Raw genomic sequence first — 25,224 nt, 5'->3', positions numbered from 1 at the left:
TCTTGAACCACCTTCTGAGTCTTCAGAGAAAAATGAAAGGATGTTCACAACAGCTTTAGGTTCATAGCTGTGACCCAGAAAACCATCTCTGGAACCCCCTTACCCATGCCTGCCTTCCCCATGGAACAGTCAAAAATGAGATCAATCAAGAGACTCTTTTCTTCCAAAAATACCTGGAAAAAGTATAAGAGGGAGGAAGAAACAGAATCCACCCACCTGTCTGCACCTAGGCATTGGAGAACAAAGCTAATAAGATTTCAAAATTATGTTTCTGAGCCACTATATCACCATATAGTTGTATTTCTGCCACTCCTACAGGTAAGCAAATATCACCTACTTTTCTTCTGCCAACTCTGTTTAGCCTCTTGATTTGGTCCCAGGTCAGCCAGTTAGTTCCCTCATGAGATGTGTGAACATGCACCATGGGGTTAATGTCTCACTGTGACAACTGCAGTAAGTTATTTTCCCCGAGAAAGAAATCAGACCAGGGAGAGATACTAAGGCTCTGTCTACAAAGAGATAACCCGTGAAGGCCCATTCACAGCAGTTATAAGGAAGACAAAGGTCTCATCAGAAGAAAATGAGAACCAAACAATGCTATCGAACAGTACATTCTTCTAGAGGAAATTCACTAAGTGAAGAGACTGAATTCTACATTTTAATATTTTTAAGAAGAAAAATAAACCATTTAATAACATAGAGGAAGACTCTGCTTATAATTGAATGAAAATCTTTCCTAAGCATCGTAATTGGAAAACATACCTCCAAAAGGTACTCAGTTCCTATGCCAAAAGTTCCCAAATTGCTGAGTTAGAAACCATCCTAGGCAAGGAAAACAAACCACTTAAAACCCACACAGCCTGAAAACTTGCAGCCTGTAAAATCCGGGGCTTCATCCTATAATTAGTCCAGCAAAGACACACGGCCTTGAAGAAAGCGGAAAGCAAACAACAAAAAAGGTTGGGAGCCATCGTGGACGTGTGTGCACAAAGCAGAGTGTGAGCGTGCAAGCGCTTAATCCCAGGCCAGCTTGGATGGCAAAAGAACAATCTCTGATACCTGCCCTGACATATGGAATTAATTCTTAAAGTAAGGAGATGACCTTGAAGAACTGAAGACTGGGGGGGATGGTGAAGACTGGCACCCACGCTATTTGGATTAAAGACCACTCCCTCCATTCGCCCCCAGGCTAGCCTCCGGGGTGTGAGGTTTCTGATACCCTGCGACTCTGCCCCACCTCCCCAACAGATACAATGTCAAAAGCGGGCAGCCACTTTCTGAAGCAGATGCATTTAGATGACAATATTCTACTGTTAGATAAACAGTTGTGATTTTATAGATTTCCTCTACCCACTGATGATAACAAAACATCACAGTCACAGAAGAAGACCAGAAAGGATGGGAAAATACAACAGCCCAGAAGTATGTTAAAGAAAGCAGCCATTCTGCTGGCTGGACCCCTGACATTGAGAGGTTTTAGAGAAGGAAACAACTAAATTCCCAGACTAGAATTTCTATATTATAAACACGGAGAAGGACATAATTTTGTTCCCAGGTCTAATTCAGTGAGGTCATCAGGCCTATAAGTGCACATCTTTCCTGAAATTCTAGCTATCAGCAGTGTCACCGGGAGGGAGTAATGAGAAAGAAAGTGGGACACTTATCAGGCACAATGAAGGGAAGAAAGTCAGACTCACAGCTGGGTGTTGGAAGTGGATACTATTCCCTGAGAGGCAGAATTTCTTTGTCTTCGGTTCTGGAGATTACGACAATGTTTCGCAGAGTGTGCAGCAGCTCAGAAGATATGAAATATCTTTTATAGACGTTAAAAAGATTTTATATGTTACTGTGGGAGCAGATATTTTTTCTGAGCTTTGCTCAAAATCCTTCAATGGCTCCCTATTTCCCTCAGAGTAAAGAGGAAAGTCCCTTGTCCTTACAGGGGCCTCCAAGGGCCTACACAGCCCGCTGCTCCCCAGTCTCCTAGCACTATCTCTGTAACCTCTTCTCCCGCAACCAGCAGCCTCAGCGCCTCCGCTCGAATAATGCTTTCCCTGAATTAGTCCATGAACACCAGGCATTCTCCCACCTCACGGCCTTTGTAGCTGTTGTTCCTTCTGCCCGAAATGCTCTTCCCCAGTTAGTCACATGGCTCACTCTCCCTTCTCCTTCAAGTCTCTGCTCAAGAAAACGTCTTCCCAATGGGGGTGTTCTCGAGTTCTCTCGATTTCCATTACCTTGCTCTGTTTCTTTTTTCCTGTAGCACTCATCAACTTCTAACATACTATCTAATTTACCGGTATGTTATGTTTATTATTTATCATCCTCTCCCTGTACCAGAATGTTTATATTATTTACTGATATATCCTAAAGCACCCAGAAGAGTACCTGGCACAGGCTCAGTGATTGTTTTATATATATATATAAAATTTATCTAATTTATTTAGAGACGAGGTCTTACTATGTCGCTCAGCCTAGAATGCAGTGGCATGATTACAGCTCACTGCAGCTTCAAACTCCTGGACTCAAGTGATCCTCTCATCTCAGCTTCCCAAGTAGCTGGGACTACAGATGCAGGCCATCATTTTCAGCTAACTTTTCTTGGTTTTTGTGGAGACGAAGTCTATGTTGCCCAGGCTGGTCTCGAACTCCTGTCCTCAAGCGATCCCCCCACCCCTTGGCCTCCCAAAGTGCTCAGCTTACAAGTGTGAGCCATCGCACCCGGCCTCAGTAATTATTTATTGGAAGGATGAAGGAGAACATTTTTGCATTCTAAATCTCCATCAATCATTCTAATTATATCGAAAGAAAAGCCTCAGATTGGTGACGATCTCCAATAGTTCTCTACCACTTATTAGTCTTTTTTTTTCCTTTTAGCGGTTTTTTTTTTTTTGAGGTATAATTTACCCACCATAAAATTCACACATTTTAAGTGCAGAGTTCAGTGATCTTTAGAAAATTTATGAAGTTGTGAAACCATTACCACTAATCTCCCGTCTTAACACCAAAGGAGACTTTAGACTCAGAGCCCCCTCCAGACAAGAGTATCTGCTGGAATGTAATATCGTCGCCCTGTTTTCATTGGATACATTTTTCTGGTTACTTTCTCTTTTGGATCATGATACTGGATTTCCACTTAAAGTGGCAATAAAAGGTTTCCTTTTTAAAGAAATCTATATATGTAAAAAACGACTTGACTTAAAGAAAAATATTAAATAGCTAACGATGTATGTTGTCCAAAGACAAAACAAATATTGAAAGGGTGTAAATAGGAACAGTAAAGTTTGTAAAATAGCGATGCATGGAATCCAAACCTGCTGATCTCAGAGACGATGAGATTGCAACTTATTTCATAAATAAAAAGCAAGACATTGACACTTGCTCCTAGGGCCTACCTTCAGTTCCCATCAGTTCTTGGTGGAAAACGATTCTTCACGAGTCTCTTGTGTTTCTGTGTGTCTTGTGAGCAAGCACTGACTGCCCTGTGTGTCAGACTTTCATTGCAAGGATGTTTATAGAGCAAACAGCCTTAGTAGACAGAAACAGTTTATTCCTTCAGAACAAAGGGCAGGTTTGTGTATAGACTGACAAGATAAAGACAGAGTCTTGACCTGGAGTGAAGGCATGCTTGCTATCCACTTAAAAAGATACAGGTTTCCATAGCTCAAGTTTCCCTTCCTATAATGCAACCCCTCAATGTGTACATGTCATCGGGCCTACTTCGCATCACCCTGTAGAAATAGAGGCTTCACAAATGCTGTGGTCTGAGAGTTTATGTCCCTCCTAAATATATATATTGAAATCCTAACAGCCAAGGTGATGGTATTAACAGGTGAGGCCTTTGGGAGGTGACAGATCACAAGGGCTCCACCCTCATAAATGAGCTTAGTGTCCTTATAAAAGAGGCCCGAGGGATCCTGTCTGCCCCTTGCACCACATAGGGACAGAGTGAGAAGGTGCCATCTGTGAATCAGGAAACAGCCCTCACCAGACACCCAATCTGCTGCTAACTTGATCTTGGACTTGCCAGCCTCCAGAACGGGGAGGATAAATTTCTCTGGTTTAGAAGCTGCCCAATCTATGGTATTTTGTTCTAAACAGCTCAAATGGACTAAGACAGAGATCTAACATAAAAATTCTGATACTCTGGCCAGTGCTATTGTTGTAAGTAATAACCCATCCTTCACCTCTGACCTAGCACTCTCATGTCTTATACCGGTATGAAACTGTGGCAGATTAACTCGTGAGCGTGCAGATAAGGTAGAATCTCAGACCCTTCACAATTCTTGAGGCCTCACCTCATTGTGAATTTCTTCTCCTTGTTTCAAAACTGCGGGCTCGAAGGATTTCACAGAGACGTCACCGTTGTCCGCATCGTCACGGACATTCTGCAGAGCCAACTGGCAGCGTTGTAAGATGTAATCCAAGGTTCCTGTTGAGCACTGTTGAGACAGAACCATCAATCAAGATGATGAGCACAATCCAAGTTCATCATGCCACTCTTCCTAGGAGGGTTTGCATCTGCCCTTTGCTATGCATTCACCTGTTACCCCCACAGCTCAGCCTACACTCCTTAACTCAAGAATTACTACAGTGGCCTGCTCACTGGGCTCTGTGCGGCCAGCTTGGCCTCACTTGGGCCACTCAGTTTGCTGGTTTTCTTTTATAATATGGGCCTCATATCTCTAACTAAACAGTAGGCTTTCTGAAGCTAAGGCCCCAGTTTTGCACATATTGTTTACATATGCCACAGCATCTAGAACTGAGTCCCACATGTAGAAGAAACTTAAATAATTAGTTAACCAAGAAGTCAAGGGCACTGACTTTATCTGAAGTGCCCTCAGACTAGCAATGGGAAAGAGAGGTAACCAGACTGCAGAATTGGTACGAAAAGCACACTAAATAGAATAGTAATGGTGGGTGGTGTGGGGGGCGAGGAATGAAGTTATAAATACAAGAAAAGAACTCATTTCCCTTTTCTGCAAAAAGCACACACTAAGCAATGCAGACCTTGGCAGAAGAAATCCTTCAAATAATGGAAAATGTGCAGCTCATGCCATCCAGGCATGTTCAAAGGCGTAACTTAGTAGCTGTGCATCAGCAAGGACACTGATAACTAGTTCATCCCTCTCTGAGTCTGCGGGAGCAAAACTGAGGTCAAATGGACAAATGCCTTTTTTTTAAATGATCGTATGTCAGAAAAGAAGAGGATGCAGATGGACTGTGCATCTGTTTGTTTTGATAAAGAAATGATTTCCTAGAATGATAAAAAGCAAGCTATAAATATGCTTTGGACCTAAGGAGGGAAATGCATCCCTAAAATATTTTTATTTTAATATTTATAACTTAAACTGAGCCATTGGACATAACCTCGAAGGCTAACCCTTTGGTATAAAAATTCTTTGCACATTTACTGCCATCTTATACAGTATCAGCAAGCCAGGGAAAAAACAAAGTTTCTGTGCCAATAAACTGAAGCTTGACTAATATGTATTTTACTATGAAGATCCAGAGTGCTGGGAACACAAGGGCAGCAGCTCCAATTTGCTGCAAAAATACCCAAAGAATGGGGGTGAATTACCACTCACTTTTGTCCCACAGCTACCTCTACAACATCTTTTTACAATGTCAGTCTGTCTAGAAAGTTCTCTTACTTGGACCTTCACTTTCCCAAGTATGAAGTGAGCTACACAGGAGGTTATTAATTGCGTTGCCATTTATTATAGCTGAAGATTGGAAACAACCTAAATTTCCCAACAACAGGAAACCAGTTAAATGAACTGTGGTGTAACCAGACTTGTACCCCACCACCCCCCAAAAAAAGGCGGGGGAGAGAGTGGAATTGCTTTTTTCTGGATGTATAGTGTTTTCTTTGATCAGGACTAATCTGGGATTTGTTTTGGTTTTTTGGGAGGAGGGGGTAACAGTTTTATTGAGATATAATTCATTTATCATAAAATTCAACCATTTTAAGCATACTATTCAATGTTGTTTAGTATAATCACAGTTGTGTAACCATCACTACAATTAATTTTAGAGCATTATTTATCACCCCAAAAAGAAACCCTGTGCCATTTAGCAGTCACCCCCTCCCATTTCCACGAACATTTCAGCCCTAGGCAACCACTAATCTACTTTCTATGTCCATAGATGGGCCTATTCTGGACATTTCATATAAATCCAATCACTCAATGTGTGATCTTTTGTAACCGGTTTCTTCCACCTACCATGGTTTCAAGATTCATCCGTCTTACATAGCGTGTATCAGTACTTCATTTCCTTTTAATGCCAAACAATGTTCAGTTGTATAGATATACCACATTTTCTTTATTCATTCATTAAGTGGTTAACCTTTGGGTTGTTTCTACTTTTCGGCTATTAGAAATCAAGCTATTCTGAACATTCATGTACAAATTTCCATTACTCTTGGGTACATATACCTAAGCATGGGACTGTTGTGTCATAGAGTCATAGAGTGACATTGTATTTAACCTTCTGAGGAAATGCCGGACTGTTTCCCAAAGTGGCTGTACCACCGTATATTCCCTCCAGCAGTGCATGAGGGTTCCACTTTCTGCACATCCTCACCAACACTTGTTACTGTCTTCCTCATTCTGGCCATCCTAGTGCATGTGAAGTGGTATCTCATTGTGGTTTTGATTTGCAGTTTCCTAGTGACTAATGATGTTGACCATTTTTCATGCACGTATTAGCCATTTGTATACCTTCTTTAGGGGCATGTTAATTCAGATCTTGTGCCTTCCTAAAATGGATTATTTATCTTTCTAATTATTGAATTGTAAGAATTCTTTGAATATTCTAGATACAATTACTTTATGAGATATATGATTTGCAAATATTTTCTCCCATTCTACAACAGCACTGGTTGCTTCTGGGGAGGAGGAGCTGGTTGGCTTCAGAAGAATGAGACTTGAACTGTATACCCTTAGATATTTTTTTTAAAAAAATTTTAAGTCATTTGAGTAAAACTACCTATTCAAAAAGTAATTATACATAAAGCTTGAATTTAAAAAAGACATTCTGTATTGAATCCTAAGAACATTCTGTCACAACTAGAAAAAACTAAAATCAAATAAAGGTCAAGAGGCATCAGATGTAATCCAGTAATATACAACCAAAAAACTGAATAAATTTCTTCTCCAGTTAACCAAAAGAATTTCAAAACATCATAGTCTTAGCATAACCTGTTTCCTACATATGGTGAATAGGCAGAAAATAACAAATACTTTGGCACATATAAGATAAGTAATGCTAATACTGTACAAAGGAGAGGACATTTGTAGAATAAGTGAGAGATATAAAGTTGCATGAATTTCTTCGCCTCTTCCATTAAAGAAAACAATAATGTAACTTCAGTGTTGGAAGAAAAAATCTTTTGTTTCTTCCACTATTGAAAATAATAAGATTAAAGAAAAAACTTTTAAATAGGTTGAAAACATAATCCCACTATCTTAGCCTATTTTTGTCTTTTTACTGCATGTGATTCTTTGTCCATACACAATTGTAATCACTGTATACATATCAATGTATACGCTGTTTTTCACTGTTTGTACATAAATGTTCAAGATAGCCATTGAAAATGGCTGCTAATTAAATGGTCACATACTATAAAGGCATTAAGGTTCTGCCCAACTTTCACTACTACTGATCATGCCAGATAAACATCTTTATATACACACTTCCATTTAATTATTTCCTGGGTTTGATTCCTAAGAATAGTGTTATGAAATCAAACATATGATTCTTTATGGTGCTTTATAGAATATAGTCCCATATAGCTTTCTCAAAAGTAGACCAATTAGAAGAACTAGCAGAAGTATATGAATTGTACCAGTTTTATTGTAACTTTGTTTTTTACTTTGGTAGAAATATTCTGGCAGAAATAAAAAGTGACCTTAAGACAGTTAATTTTTTAAAATTTACTTTTAATTTTAAGGTGATTTTTAAGGCCTGCTTACCCAGGAACATCTATAACACAGGTCAACAAACTGTTTCTTTTTTTTTTTTTTTTTTTTTTTTTTTTGAGACAGAGTCTCACTCTGTTGCCCAGGCTAGAGTGAGTGCCGTGGCGTCAGCCTAGCTCACAGCAACCTCAAACTCCTGAGCTCAAGCAATCCTCCTGTCTCAGCCTCCCGAGTAGCTGGGACTACAGGCATGAGCCACCATGCCCGGCTAATTTTTTCTATATATATTTTTAGCTGTCCATATAATTTCTTTCTATTTTTAGTAGAGATGGGGTCTCGCTCTTGCTCAGGCTGGTCTCGAACTCCTGAGCTCAAACGATCCGCCCACCTCGGCCTCCCAGAGTGCTAGGATTACAGGCGTGAGCCACCACGCCCGGCCAACAAACTGTTTCTTAAAAGACCAAACAGTAAATATTTTAGGTCATTGCAGGCCATAAGGTCTATGTTGTAACTACTCAATTCTCCCACGTGGCTCGAAAGCAGCCATAAACAACATGTAAACAAATGAGTGTGGCTGTGTTCCAATAAAACTTTATTTACAAAAACAGCCAGCTGGCCTGCGAGCCACAGTTTGCTGATCTCTGCAAGGTATTCACATCATTCCCATGAAAATATAAAAATCATAGATTTGGGGTAATGTTTTCCTCTGACAGAATCACTATGCATATTCATCTCTTCATTTCAAGTTAATTAGTGCTTAAAATTTGGCGTAAAAACTAGAAGACACAAACACAACTATGAATAAACAGAGAAAGCTAAGCCTCAGGATATTTTTTGAAATCAATGCTGCTCTAATGACTACGAAATTGGTCCACCTAGGCCAGGAGGGTGCTTTTCAAACTACACTCCAAAGTGCTCCCTTTGGGTGCTTTTATGTGTGGGTGTTTACTGCAGGAGGTAGGGGGCAAGAAGTTTCCTGCTCTCTCACATGCTTGATTCCCACATTTCCATTTGTATGTTGGACTTCACTTGGCAGCTCCAACCCAGCCTGTTGAAAACTGAACTAATTACTGTCTTCCCCTAATGTCTTAGACCCCCTATTTCTACTAATAGTAATGTCATCTCTGAATCATCCAGACTTGATACTCAAGAGTCATCCCAGAGCCTGGCACATGGAAAACATCCAGTAAAGAGTTAGTTCATTCATTAACTCATTGTTACATTCCTCTCTCCATTTCAATCAGTCAGTTGCCAAGTTTTACACTGTCTCTTACATTATTCATAGGATTTTCTTCTTTTTTCCTCCTGCCACTACCTTAGTTCAGACCCTAATAGATTTAAGTGATGCCCCTATCATTTTCATCTTTTTAAAGTCGTCTCAATATGTCACCACAGAGATAAAAAATAATCAAGAGCCCACAAGTGCCAACCAACTTAAGTTCAAACACCTAATCTGACATCCGAGATCTTTCACAATCTGGTCCCATGCAGGAAATCAGCCTTAGCTGCCAACATTCCCTTTGGCACCCTAGGATCCGCCCAAAGTACAGCCACTCACTATTCCCCAGGCATTGCCATCCCTTCCCAATCACGAGATTCGCATCTCAGTCCTGGTTCATCCCATTAGCTGTCCTAAAATGTCCTAAAATCCCTAACACCTACATGTTCAATCCCTGTATCTTACCTATCATACAAGGCTAACACATACTTCACCTCACCCATGAAGCTTTATGCTATTTGATACTTTCTATTCTATACTACACTATACTTACATACAGACTGTAAGCATATTGAAGACACCGAACATATCAACCATTCCTGCTCACAAGGGCCTAAAAGACTAGCTTGAACATAAACAAAAGTTTGATGAATGGATGAACAAACTGAAATCCCTTCCTCTGAACAGCGGTGTTCAATGAATAGCAATTCTTATAATCAAGACTTGCTAATGATTTAATGTTTCTTCATTTATTATGTATACTGTAGTACATAAATGGAAAAAGAGTAACCTTCCATACAAAGACCTGCAGTTGTTCCTATCTCCTATTAGTTTTTCATCAGAATGAAAAGATAGTCATATTAGGAGTATCAGCAGTAATGGTAATTTAATAGTAGTATTAGTGGCTAACATTCTTTGAATGTACACCTATCACTGTTCTAAAAGACTTACGTATATTAATTAATTTAATCCTTGTAAGAACCCTATGAATTTGATATGATTGTTAGCCCCGCAGAACATATTTCCCCTAACTTTTTGTTAATCATTTATTTATCATTACCAGCCCTCTGATCACAGCCCTAATGAGCTTGTCTACGCTTCCAGGTTAGATTAGGAAAGATGTAAGAAAGACACACTTAAGTAGCCACATACTCAAGAGATCCACGAGAACAAGATTCTTGGGAGGTTTATAGCAGAAAGAAAGATGCCTATAACCAGGGAAATGAAATCTTTCTCTATAATACAAGGCACATATTAGAAGCTCCATAAATATTCCTTCCTCTTTTCCTTCCTTCCTTCCCTTCCTTTCCTTCCTTCCTTCCCTTCCTTCTTTCCCTTCCTTCCTTCCCTTCCTTCCCTTCCATCCTTTCTTTCCTTCCTTCCTTCCTCCCTCCCTTCCCTACTTCCTAACAGAACCTCTTTCTGGCCTTGAAGATAATTATTTCTGTGTTTATTTAAAATTTGTCTCCCCAACTAAAGTGTAAGTTCAACAAAGGGAGTGGACATGTTGATGTCTCTACCTCCCAGGCCTACCATGCTGGACACACAACAGGAACTCAAATATTTAAACGAGTGAGTGAATGGACATGAGGAGAAAGGGGAGAAAGGGAAGCAGGAATGCATGACAGGCTTGCTGGCATCTGGTTTAAATAGTTACTCATTCCCTCTCTGCCACATAGCAATATGATTTGTCCACTAGCAAAGCTATTTAATTATCAAAAGACACGACATTGTCGTATAGATTCACATGGTCTTGAGACTCAAAGACCCTCTGCTTGTGCTTCCCTGCTACTTTTTTGTATCACTTCTGCCCAATTTTCTCGTACTTGTCCCCTGTGATTCCACGAAAAGTCAAGCTATAAAGCAAAGCACGGATAACAAGCTTGGGTGGGAGGTGAACTTGTAATCCTTTTCATGATTATTCCCCCGCTCTCTGGAACCCTTCTTAACTGAGCAATGGGACTCCAGGATGACTAATACGAGTTTTTCTCATTTTTTAATTTTTCATTCTCAACTTGTCTGATCAGCTGACCATCAGCTACTACAAGCGGTAGCATAATTTAGCCATAAAGTCTGCGTTATGAACACAGCTGGAAAGCTCAGAAATTCCTTGGCACCACTACAACTTTCTCCTTACTTTACATTCACATGACCAGAAGTCTGACCAAAAAGTGAAGGAAAATGTAAATTCTCAACCATCTGAACGCAGCCACAGCTAACAGATGCGCAGGCACAAGAATCCACCCATTTCCTTCTGGCCATCTCCTGCCCCTGACCTTGACAGATACATCCCCCTAAATAAATCTCTAACTATCTAACTTGGCAATGGCGTTTTCCTTCTCCAACAAACATAACTCCAAGAAGCAAAATATACTTATCCCATGCTGTGAATACACTTTTTAAAACTGTATCCAACACAACCCAAAGCTAAAAAAGCAAGTAAACAGAGACTAAAGTCAAGTTATATGGAAGCAATTTTCCTATCAAATACTCTTCCAAAGCTCTATGATAAATTGCTCGTTCAACCACTTCTGTCACATCCAATTAGGTGTGAATCACATTTTTATTTACACTTACCTCTGCCACTCGGTGGGTGGAACTAAACCGAGGTTGTGAACCAGCCAAAACACAGTGTTGGTGGGTGGCATTGAGATCATCTACAGGAAAAATATCAAAAATTTAAAAAAACACGTTTATTAGTCAGTATATGCTATACACTATTTAAAATACAAAGTAAACAGTAAATCTACCATTCAGGAAATGACAATAACCAAGGAATTAACACTTACCTTGTATTCACTAAACACTTCCTTTTAAGTAGGCTGTCTCACTCTCTCTTTCTCTCTCTCTCTCTCTCTCTCTATACACACACACACACATATACACATATTTACACACATATATACGAAATCACACAAACCATGACACTTTGAAGAGTGAATAATTATTCCAGAACAGGTATAAACCGGGACTGTCCTCAGCAAACAGAACTTACGGTCACCCTACTTATAATGTCCATCCACTGCAAAGTTTGCTATTTATGGATTGAGCTTCTTTCTCTTTCTCGTGACATATCTACTTCTATCCTTGCCTTTAGAATAAGCCAGAATTCTTTTATATTATTTGGAGTCAAACATCTTTAATCTGAAAATCTGCCTCTTTCTCTCCATAATCAAAGTATCAATTTTGCCCTAACAATTTTCCAGGCAACAAACCAACCAACTCAGCATGTTGCATGTTTGGCTCTCACAACGGAATTCAAGTCTATGGATTCACAACCCAAGCATGGAGTAGGTGATGAATTTGTCAGCTGAATACTCCTAAAACCACAAACAGTGGGAGAAAAATCAACGGCCAAGTCGTTGCGTATCCTAAGAAATGATGCCATAGTCAGGCAAAATCTGTATTCCCTCTGCTTAGGACATCACTTCCTCTATTACAAAAAATAGAGTTTTAATGTTCCCCAGCAATGATTTCCGGTACAGGCAACACAGGATTCTTATCAAGATACCAAGAAAGGCAATGACTTAAACCAAGGGCCAAAAGGCCACCAGGCCCTTACATGTCAGCAAAAACAACCTACAATGTTGCCTCTAAACACAGAAAGGAAATGCAAAATGCCAACTGAAGGACTTTTGCTTATGAACATATGAAGTAACACTGATAAGGTTTACCCTCTTGCCTTTAAACAACTACAAGACAAACCAAAAATATTAATCAAAGGTTTGTCACTGGAAAACAAAGCAAGATATGATCCCAGGGAGAAGAAAAACAAAATAGGTGAGAGAGGCCTACAAATGCCCTAACTTACTCATGGAAACAGTTTCAAAGCCACACAGAAGGGAAGAGGAAGTCGGATCCCAGCGCTCTCAGTTTCATTCTTGCTGAGTTGAGAAGACAGAGTTTGGAGTTTAGGAAAGCCAGGCAGCAGGCATTCGAAAGGCAGAATACTGCAATAGAAGAGAGGGCGAGCAGAAGGCAGAAGGTTCCCTTGAGGCTTTGGGGAAGCAGTGATCTGTGGGTGTGTGAATAAAAACTTCCCAAGGGCCAGAAAGAGAAGCACCAGAGAGCAGCAAGCTGCACAAATTTCAGACCTTCCACATGGCCAGGAATACTTTACGTTCCCAGTAGCCAAAATATTAATAGCCCCTACTACATAAGATACTAGGTCATCCTTAGAAAAGTGTCACCGTAGTAGTAGGGCTAAATTAGTCCTTTAAAGGTTGCTCTAGATCTTCTGAGCAAAGCCCCAAACCAAGCCTCAAAAGTAATTTAGTAATTTATTTATTCATTAGAGCAAAAGCCAACATCATTTAAAAGAATACAACAAAATCAGGCACCCAACAAACACAATGTGTAATATCCAGCATCCATTCAAAAAGGAACAGAAGAGAAATAAAACAGACACGCACAAACACACAATATGTGAGATACATACATCTTTCTTTTCTTTTAAATATACATATCTTTCCTTTTATATATCTAAAATGAAGCTTCTAAAGATTAAATATGTAGTATCTGAAACAAAAATCACACTGAATGAGATTAACAGCAATTTAGACGCTGAAGAAGAAAAGATCACTGTTCTTAACTAGAACACACAGAAATAGAAACTATCCAAAATAAAGTGACCAGAGAAAAAAGGCTATAATAATATGAAAGAGCATCAATGTCCTATGGGACAATATTAAGCAATTTAACAAAAATGTAATTTGAATCCCAGGGAAGGGAGAGTGACCAAAAAATAGATGTTTTTGTAGAAACGATGGCTAAAAATTTTCCAAATTTCATGAAAACTATAAACCCAGAGATCCAGTAAGTTCAATAAACTCCAATCAAAAAAATAAAATAAATAAGACCAAACTAATGCACATCATAATCAAATTTCTGAAAATTGTTGATAAAGAGAAAACCTTAAAAGCAGGCAGAAAAAGAGACATATTAAATACAAAAGTGCAAAGATTAGAATGCCAGCAGGCTTCTAACATCAGAAGCTATACAACTCAGAAAACAACTGGTGACATGTTTGAAATACTCAAAGGAAACAACTGTCAATCTAGAATTCTATACCCAGTGAAAACCCTTCCAAAATAAAAGTGAAATTAAGACTTTTCAGAAAAAAGCTGAAAGAATTTATATTCAGTAGACTTACACTATACAAACTGTTACAAAATTCTTCAGGCCAAATAAAAATGTCAGAGGCATTTCGCTCTGTCCAAAGGAATAAAAAGTAACATAAATTGAAGATATCATGAAAAGAAAATTAAGTGTTTAAAGTCAAACAAAAATCAATGTATTGTGAGGTCCATAACATATATAGAAGTAAAATGCATTAAAATAGCACAAAGGAGAGAAGGAAAGAAGAAAAAGTAGTTTAATATTTGAAGTTACATTGTGATAAGTTAAAAATGTATATTGTAAGCCCCAGAGCAATGGTTTTCAGTCAGGTGTAATGTTGTCATTGCCCACTCTGGAGATCCACACAGCCTGGAAACAGGGAATGACAATTTACCACAGTTGAAACCAAGGGGCAGAAACATCTACGGGAACCAGGGTGGAAAAATCTGAACTGTAATTTACAAATTGCCGGAGATTCAGTGTGGAGTAAAATAAATACTATTACTTTTCTTATTCCTAAGTAATCTAACAACCAATTTGTTCATAATGATAGCAACAATGTACTCAATCATGTACACTGTGTGTGTGGTGCTATATATATGCTGACGTATGTTTATATATAAGTGAAATGAATGACAGCAATGATGCAAGGGACAGGAGGGAAAAATTAGAAATATTTTAATGTACTTGTACTACCTGTGCAGCAGTATAAAGTTATTTAAAAGTGAACTTAGAATAATTATAAACGTATACTGCAACCTCTAGGACACTACTAAGAAAAGTAAAAAAAAAAAAGAATAATTGATATGCTAAGAAAGGAGAGAAAATAGAATCATACAAAGGACTCAAAACTATAAAAGGCAGAAAAGAATGGAAGACAAAAATGAGAAAAAATAACGAAGACAACAAATAGAAAATATTAATAAATATGGTATATATTAATCCAACTGTATCAATAATCACTTTAAATGTCAAGGATGTAAATATACCAATTAAAAACAGAAATTGTCAGAGTGGATCAAAAAATAAGGCATAACTCTATGCTTTCCTCAAGAAATCCTATTTAAATATAAAGACATATACAGATTAAAAGTAAAGCTATGGAAAAAGATATCACATGCTAACACTAATCCAAAAAAAAAAAAAAAAAGGTGGAGTAGTTATATTAACTTCAAACAGAGCAGACTTCAGAGCAACAAAAATTATCATGGAAAAAGAGGGGCATTACATAATGATAAAGGGGTCAATTCTTGCAGAAAACGTAACAATCCTTAACATGTATGCACCTAACAATAGAGCTTCAAAATATGTTAAGGCAAAAAATAATAGAACTGCAAGGAAAAATAGACAAATCTCCTACTATAATTGTAGACTTCAGCATCCCTGTATCAGAAAAGGACAGGGACAGCAAGCAGAAAATCATTAAGGGCATAGCTGAACTCAACAATACCATCCATCAACTGGATATAACTGATATATAAACTACTTCATCTAACAACAGCACAATATACATTAGTATCAAGCACACATGGAACATTCACCAAGACAGACCACTTTATGGGCCATAAAACACATATTACCAAATTTAAAAGAATGGAAATCATACAATGTCTGCCCTCAGACCACAGTGGAATTAAACTAGAAATTGATAACAGAAAGATAGCTGGAAAATCCCCAAATACTTGTAAACTGAACAACACACTTAAAAATAATTCATGGGTCAAAGAATAAATCTCAAGGAAATACACTGAATTAAATGAAAGTGAAAATATAACTTCTCAAAATTTGTCAGATGCAGCGTCAGCACTGCTTAGAGGAAAATTTATAACAATGAATGCATATATTAGGGAAAAAAAGATCAAAAATCAATAATCTAATATTCTACTTTCGGAAACTAAAAAAAGAAGATCAAATTAATCCAAAGTAAGCTGAAGAAAAGAAAAGGAATAATAAAAATTAAAGTAGATTAATGAAATTGAAAATAGGAAACCAAGAGAAAAATCATGAAACCAAAAGCTGTTCTTTCAAAAGATCGATAAAATCAATAAGCCTCTAGCCAAGCTGAGAAAAATAAGAGACAAGACACATATTATTATACTAATATTAGAAATGAAAGATTCAACATTACTACAGGTCCACTGGACATTAAAAGGATAATAAAAGAATGCTATGAACAGCTCTTTACCCCCAAATTTGATAATCTATATGAAATGGACCAATTTATTGAGAAATACGATCTGCCAAAACTCACACAAGAGGACATAGGCAATTGAATAGGCCTATCTCTATTACAGAAGCTGAATCAATAATTAATAACCTCCCAAAACAGAAAGTACCAGGCCCCAATGTGTTCACAGTTGTGTTCTACCAAACATTTAAGTAAGAAATTATACTAATTCTTTTCGATCTGCACTAATCTGTTAGTTCTAATATTAACAAGATAAAAGCACAGGGAAGACTTCCATACTCATTCTATGAGGCCAGAATACCATAATACCCAAACCAGACAGACATTATTAAAATAAAGAAAACTAAAGAACAATATCTCTCATGAACACAGATGTAAAAATCCTCATCAAAACATTAGCAAATTCTAAGTGAAGTATTTCAAGAATAGAAAAACAAATACCACATGTACTCACTATTAAATTGGAACTAAATGATCAACACTCGTGCGTACATATGGTAGTAAAATTCAACAGAAATCAAGCAGGTGGGAGGCGGCAGGAAGGGATGGGCAAATTCACACCTAATGGGTACAATGCACTATCTGGGTGATGGACACACTTATAACTTTGACTCACACTGTACAAAAGTAATTCATGTAACCAAAACGTTTGTACTCCCATAATAAAAATTAGCAAATTGAATTCAACAATGTATAAAAAGAGTTATACGCCACCACGACCATATGAGATTTATCCCAAGTATGCAAAATTGGTTCAACATTTAAAAATAAATTTATGTAAACCATCACATCAACAGGCTAAAGAAGAAAACTCATATGATCATACCAATAGGTATGGAAAAACCATTTGACAAAATGCAACACCCATTCATGAAAAAAACTCAGTAAACTAGGAATAGAGAAGGACTTCCCCAACAGATTAAAAATATCTACAAAAACCTACAGCTAACATCATGTTTAATGGTGAGAGGCTTTCCCACTAAGAGCAGGAATAAGGAAAGGATGTCTCCTCTTATCACTACTTTTCAACATCATACTGGAAGTCTTAGCTAATGTAGTAAGAAATAAAAGGTATACAGATTGAAGAGGAAAAAAATTAAATGTCTTTGTTTACAGATTATAATTTTCCATGGGGAAAACTGAAAAGAATTGTTTAAGAAAACTCTTACAACTAGTAAGCAATTATATCAAGGTTGCAGAACACATGGTTAATATGCAGTCAATTACTTTCCTGCATCCTAGCAATGAACAAATGAAAATTGAAATTAAAAACATAATCCCATTTACATTAGCACTCCCTAAGATGAAATACTTGGGTATAAATCTAAAAATATGTACAAGATATTAACTCAAAATAGATCACAGAATATACAACACCAAGAGTGAATACTAATACAAACTATGGACTTTGGGATAATAATGACATGTCAATATAAATTCATCAATTGTAACAAATGTACCACTTTGGTGTGGAATGTTGATAGTGGGGGAAGCTTTGCTGCAGGGGTATATGGGAATTCTCTGTACTCTTTGCTCAGTTTTGCTGTGAACTTAAAACTACTCTTTGAAAAAAAACCCTCTATTAAAAAATATGTATCAACTGAAAAGTGTCCAGAAAATTCTTTAAGACCACCTAGCTCATCATCTTGAGACCAATATATACAGTTATGTAAGTATATAAAGTTATTCTCCTAGGTTGTTCTAACAAAGAAAAGCCTTCTGTGTGTTACTTAATTTAATAACAGGGTAAGCAACTATTTACACAAAGCACCAAGCACTATTCTATGCACAGTGAACAAAACAAAGTTCCTGCTCTCATGGAGGTTATATTATGATGGGGAAGACACGTAATATGTAAATAAACAAGAAATTCAGATGTGAACTGCTATGGAGAAAATAAAGTAGGGTAATTTAACAAGCTTAAGAACTATTGGGGTTACAAGGGAATAGTGCATTACTTTATACATAACATTCATCAGTGACATTTAAACTGAGATCTGCATAATAAGGAGCCAGTGATGCCAAGATCTGGGGTGAGAAAATTCCAGACAGAGCAAATAGCTGGGCCAAGACACTGCAGTGGGAATCAGCTTGTTATACTTGAGGAGGAAGAAAGGCCAGGGTGATTTCAGCATGGTGGGCAAGCATGGTGAGGGAGGCAAAGGGGCCAGTTGGACAGATTATTGAGGTCTCTGTTGTTCATGGTAAGGAGTTGGGGGTTATTCTAAATATTGTGGGAAGCCCTTAGAAAAATTTAAACAGGAAAATAATGTGACCTAACTTTGAATAGACAATTCTGGCAGCTTTATGGGAAAGAGAAAGGATGAAAGGGAAACGAGTTGAAGCAGGAAGACCAGTCAGGACGCTGTTGCTAGCAGGTCATGCACGAGTTGGTAGTGACAGGGACTACAGAGACAGCAGGGGAGATGATGGGCAGATATCAGACTCCGAATGTTCTAGGGAAAGACAACTGGACGTGCTAATGGACTAGGTAAGTGAAGTCTGGGAAAGACTGAAATCAAGAGAAACTCCTGGGGTCTTCACAGGAACAGCTGATGGAAGGTAAGTGACGAGACATTAGGATACTGCATAAACAATAGTACAAAATGCAGTTAGAGGTAAGAATAAAAATATCACTGATTCATTTGAGTTTTAAACGTAAATATAAATACAACAATACAGAGGATCAAAGCCAACACGTGGGCTCAGAAGTGTGGTTCTAAGTCCTGATGACGAAGGCTGAATGACCATTCTCTCTTCCAGTTTGTCCTCTCTGAGGACTCTGGCTAAGGACACTCCTGAACACTTCTGGTTGATCCTGACTATTCTGCCTAAAGGGGGTTTCGGAGTCAAGTAAAAAGATAAAAAGTTGGGGGTTGGAAGGGGTTCCCCAGGCTAGATTCCCATTACGGCCTGGAACAATTTCTAGGAAACACATAAATGCCAATCTCGTTTAACCAAATAAAAGCCTTATTACTCCTATGCTATTAGTACTAGGATCTACAGACATCATTTGCGGGGAAAAAAATCATCTTAATGAACATATTTGTTAAGTGCTTTTTGTTCCACTGAGGGGCAGTTTAATGTGATACAGGCCAAGTGGCAAACGCAACATTAAAAGTTATACTTTGAGGCTTGCACCTTTATTTAAATCCTTGGCAATGCTCTAATCAAATAACTCTTTTGAAATTGCTTCCAACTGTCTCTAATCCTTTACGACTTTTAAAAAGAAACTTGTAATTTTCATTTAAGAGCTTCTAATTTACCTAAAACTCTGAGTGTATAAACGTGACTCAAGCTTCATGGATTGTACAACTCAAAGGATATACTAAAGTCATTCCCAGCTGTAAAAGACTACTACTCCTAATAATTTTTGGAAAGAAAACATTTAAAAGTGTCTACTGCAACAATCTGGATGGAACTGGAAACCATCCTCCTTAGTGAATTATAGCAAGAATGGAAAAACAAACACCACACATACTCACTATTAAATTGGAACTAACCGATCAGCACTCACGTGCACAGATGGAAGTAAAACTCAACGGAAATCATGCAGGTGGGAGGGGGGAGGAGGGGATGGGTGAAATCATACCTAACAGGTATAATGTACAGTATCTGGGTGACGGGCACCCTTATAACTGTGATTCAAGCAGTACAAAAGCAATCCATGTAAACAAAACATTTGAACTCTCACAGTATTCTGGAATAAAAAAAGAGAAGAAAATGTATCTATTTGCCAGAGTTATCTCAGAATACAGCTAAAAACTGACTGATTCTATATCCAGCTGGAATCAGAGTTTGTGGATTATTCAACAAAACATAAAAAGAAAAGCAGCTCTCACTCTTTGCTGGCTAAATGCTGCGGGGCCTGGCACTGGATGAAGAGAGCTCTGGACGTTCACTGTAGCATGAAATCTCATCTCATATATAAAAGACCACAAATGCAATGGTATAATTCATGCCAAGGTGACTGATTCATGTTCAGGACTTCCGTCTTTTGAACACTGAAAGTCCAGTGTCCTGAGATGCCCACCCCTGCAGACAAACCAGAGCAGTTGGTCACTCTAAATTTGCCCTAACCCTCACTTCCTTGGTTTTGTTGTCCAGTGTGTTACCAGGGCTATTTCACCCAAATTTAAACAATCAGGAGCTGTGCTAAAGGCGCTCTTGAGGTAAATAAGCCCAATACTGAAATCCAATCTTCTCAGCTTCATGCAATCACTGAAGCTTTTCATTCTTACTCACCTGTCCATTCTCATCTCTCAATCTTAATATTTATGACCTTATTTTTCCTAGATGTGGGGACATCCATGACTGAGAAAATTTTCAGAATTTAACAGCCAATGAAAGGGGGAGGGGAAAGCGTCCTGGCAAGATGTCAGTATAGAGACAGACCCTGCCCCATTCCTAGATTCTCAATGAGACAATCAATGGAAGATAAAATTACATCAAAACCTCTTTCAGGACTAAATATCAGGGAAAGGTGCTCAGTATGCCAAAAGCGCAAGGAATCGTGCTGAATGTAGTGTAGGTGGAACTAAAAGACAGGCAAGGAAGCTGACAAATGACTGTCTCTCTGAAAGAGCAGCTTGCCTGATAAGTATATCGATCAGACCCCGAGTGAAGCACTTACCTTCCAACTCAGACAGTGGAGAGCAGGAGAGCAGGAGAGCAAGAGAGGAGCGAAGGGGCACCCAGAGGGCAGGGCTCTCGCCTCTGGAGGGAGCATTGTACGCACACAACCTGGGATACTCACAGACCGCAGGCTGCTGTTATAAGCAACCACTTTGAGAAGAGAACCAGGCATTGCTGAGGCAGGAACCGGAGCCAGCAGCTATGCTAGGGCTGGCCCCAGACCTACCGTTGTTTGTTCATACTGCAAGCATCCACACCACATAAAGACAAAAACAAGTTATTAATCACACTCCCATTTATCAACTCGCTCATCTGGCTGTGTAAGGATGCATTTTCTTCCTTCTTTCTTGAAATAAAGGATTTGGCCAGAAATCCATACTAATCTCTCAGAGAACCAAGCTCAACTCCTTGCCTATAAGCTAGTGCTAGTCCTCTTTCTGTGAGGATAAACAGACAAAGAGAAATCGCCAGAACTATACAAACACTACAGTTCAAAGGAAGAGAACCACTATGATTGAAACTCTCTTCTGAAAGAGGTTTACTCAAACTGACAGGAAAAAATGTTAGAAAATTCTCAATTTTTCGAGAAGACACTTGACTCATGAAGGCACTGCATCTGTGAAAATAAGGCAAGCAGACATGCATATGAAACAGTATGAGATCAGGAAAAACTGCTTGGAGTTAATTTTTTAATAGTATTTCTTCATTTAAAATGATGCTTGATGGGGTGAACCACAGAATGCATGCTACAGAAAAATCACTTAACTGGATGAGTACTTAGCTGGATGAGTACTTAACTGGATGAGTAAACTCAAGGAAATCTAGAACTTAGAGGAAAAATGAGAAATTAGTGACAGAAAACACAAGATGTGAGGAACACATACTAGAGGCCAAAATGTATATAACAGAAGTCACAGAAAGAAAGCAGACTACAGAGAGATATAAGAATAATCAAAGAAATAATAGAATATTTTCCAAAGTTGTGAAAAGGCCTGAATCTGAATTTGCACTATAAAATGGTTATATAAGCACATAAATAAACAAGAAAAACTCAAATATAAAATACTATAAATGTCCAAAGAGAAAAGATGACTTACCAAAATGTAACCAAAATGAAGATGGCCTCAGACATCTCCTAACATCAAATATCAGAGGTCATGGGAACAACATCTATACTTTTAAGGAGGAAAGTCTGTTACCCAAGAATCCCATTGCCAATCAAGGAGATATTCACATGTGAAAGTATAGGAAGTCACTCTTACATGATGCAAAGACTCAGAGAATATGCCACTACCATTCCCCTCCCATTAGTCTTCATGAAAATTATTAGAAACTATACTTTGGCTGACCAAGAGAGCAATCAAGATTAAAAAAACAAACCAAAAAGGCTAGCAGTAATCATAAAGACAGTTAAATAATTTCAAATATATTTAACTTAATGCAAATTTTAAAATTAATACTTAAAGGTAAATATGTTTCACCTAAAGTAAATACTAAAAATCTAAGCAAAAAATTGAAAATCATATATTAAAAAATACCTGGGAAGTGGGCAGAAGAGTTCAATAAAGTAAATGTTAAGAAAATCACTAACATCTCAACAGAAAAATAGGCAAAATATGATTGGCCAATGAATAACAGAAAGAAGTGTACAGTTTAGTTGTTTATTTGAGATCTTTCTTTTTTCTTAAGGTAGGCATTTATTGCTATAAACTTCCATCTTATAATGCTTTTCCTGAATCCCGTAAGTTTTGGATATTATGTGTCCATTTTCATTTTTCTCAAAATATTTTTTGATTTCTCTATTGACAAATTGGTTGTTTGAGTGAATTTTTAAATTTCCACATATTTGTGAATTTTCTAATTTTCCTCCTGTTATTGATTTCTAGTTTTATATCATTGTGGTTAAAAAAGATACTTGACATGATTTTAAATTTGTTAATACTTGTTCTGTGCCCTGACACATAATCTGTATTTGAGAATATTCCATGTGCACTTGAAAAGAATGTGTTTTCTTCTGCTATAGGATGGAATGTTCTGTATATGTCTATTACATCCATTTGGTTTATAGAATTGTTCAAGTCTGCTGTTTCCTTATTGATTTTGTCTGATCTATCGATTGTTGAAAATGCAGTACTCAACTCCCTTACTAAGTTGTGCTAATATTCATTTTATATACAGTCATCCCTTGGTATATGCAGGGGATCAGTTCCAGAACCTTCCACATTACCCAAATCTGCATATATTCAAGTCCCACTACCAGCCCTATAGAATCTGCATATATGAAAAGTAGGCCCTCCACCTACGTGAGTTTTGCTTCCCGCTAATACTGTATTTTCAATCCGTATTTGTTCAAAAAATCCACATGTGTTATACCTGTGTAGTTCAAACTCATGTTGCTCAAGGGTCAACTATATTTATAACTGCTATGTCCTGTTGATGAATTGACTCCTTGAACATTATATAATAACCTTCTTTGTATCACGTGACAGTTTTGGACTTAAATTCTCTCTTGCCTGATGTAAGTATAGCTACCTCTGCTCTCTTTCTGTTACTACTTGCATGAAATATCTTTTTTAAACACTCCATTTTAAGCCTATATGTGTCATTAGCTAAAGTGAGTCTTTTGTAGGCAGCACATAGTTTGATCTTTTTTTATCCTTTCAGCCACTCTATGTCTTTTGATTGGAGAATTTAATCCACTTACATTTAAAGTAATTATTGGTAGGTAAAGACTTACTATTGTCATTTTGGTCACTGTTTTCTGATTGTTTTATAATTTCATCGTTCCTTTCTTCTTCTCTTGCTGTCTTCATTTGTAATTTGATAATTTTTTGCAGTGGTATGCTTTGATTCCTTTGTCTTTACCTCTTATATATCTACTATGTTTGTCTTTGTGGTTACCATGAGGCCTACATAAAACATACAAATAACTATCTATATTAAAAACAACTTAACTTTGACTGCATATAAAACCTTTATACATTAACTTTTTCTCTCACGTTTTATGTTATTGATGTCACAATTTAAATCTTTTATGCGTACCCATTAAAAATTATTGTAGCAATAGTTATTTTTAATACTTTTGGCTCTTAGGTTTCATATGAATATAATAAGTGATTTACACACTACCATTAAAGTATTAGAATATTCTTAGTTTGAATATATTTTTATCTTACAGTGAATTTTACAATTTAATATGTTTTCATATTGGTAGTTACCATCTTTACATTTGAAATGTTTAGCAATTCTTATAGGCAGGTCTAGTGGTGATTAACTCTCACAGCTTTTGTTTGTCTGGGAAAATTTTTCTCTCTCCTTTATTTCTGAAGGACAACCTTGCCAGGTAAGGTATTCTTGGTTGGCGGGGGCGTTTTTATTTCAGTATTTTGTACATATCATCCTGTTCTCTCCTGGCCTCTAAGTTTTCTGCTGAAAAATCCACTTATAGTCTTATGGGGGTTCCCTTATATATGATAGTCTACTTTTCTCTTACTGCTTTCAAAATTGTCTCTTTGTCTTTGATTTTAGAGACTTTGGTTATAATGTGTCTTGGTGAATATATCTTCATAATTAATCTATCTGGGGTTCTTTGGTCTTCAAGGATCTGAATGTTAATTTCCCTCTTCAGATTTAGGAATTCTTCTGTCACTGTTTCTTCAAATAAGTTTTCTGCCTCTTTTTCTCTCTCTGCTCCTTTTGTCATTCCCGTAATGTATATATTAGTTTGCTTGATGATGTCCTCCTATAAGTCCTGTAGGCTTTCATCACTCTTTTTCATTCTTTGCTGTTGTCGTTACTTTGGGCAATTTCAAATGACCTGTCTCTAAGCACACTGATTCTTTCTTCTGCCTGTTTGACTTTGCTGTTGAAGCTCTCTATGGAATTCTTCAGTTCAGTCATTGTGTTCATTAGCCCTAGAATTTCTGTCTGTTTTTTTGTTTGTTTGTTTGTTTGTTTTTATGGTTCTATCTCTTTGTTGAACTTCTCAATGTGGTCATATATTGTTTTGCTGATTTAGTTTAGCTGTCTATCTGTGATCTCTTATAGCTTACTGAGCTTCAAGATGATTATTTTAAATTCTTTGTCAGACAGTTCATAGATCTCTATTTCATTAGGGTCAACTAGAGTTTTATTTTGTT

At 37.5% G+C, this 25,224-nt stretch overlaps 1 protein-coding gene across 2 annotated transcripts in view; it reads right to left on the bottom strand.

Moving 5' to 3' along the window:
- Window positions 1–25,224, bottom strand: part of FTO (FTO alpha-ketoglutarate dependent dioxygenase) — a 353,424-nt gene that overhangs the window by 202,161 nt on the left and 126,039 nt on the right. For both annotated transcript variants that reach the window (XM_069456646.1, XM_069456647.1), the window contains exons 5-6: window positions 11,722–11,801; window positions 4,299–4,442 (exon numbers count right to left, since the gene is read on the bottom strand). In XM_069456646.1, the coding sequence (XP_069312747.1) occupies window positions 4,299–4,442; window positions 11,722–11,801 (224 nt within the window). The remainder of the gene's footprint in view (window positions 1–4,298; window positions 4,443–11,721; window positions 11,802–25,224) is intronic.

This window comes from Eulemur rufifrons, chromosome 23, assembly GCF_041146395.1.
Source record: "Eulemur rufifrons isolate Redbay chromosome 23, OSU_ERuf_1, whole genome shotgun sequence".
Taxonomy (NCBI): domain Eukaryota; kingdom Metazoa; phylum Chordata; class Mammalia; order Primates; family Lemuridae; genus Eulemur; species Eulemur rufifrons.
This window is presented reverse-complemented; position numbering and strand designations above follow the sequence as displayed.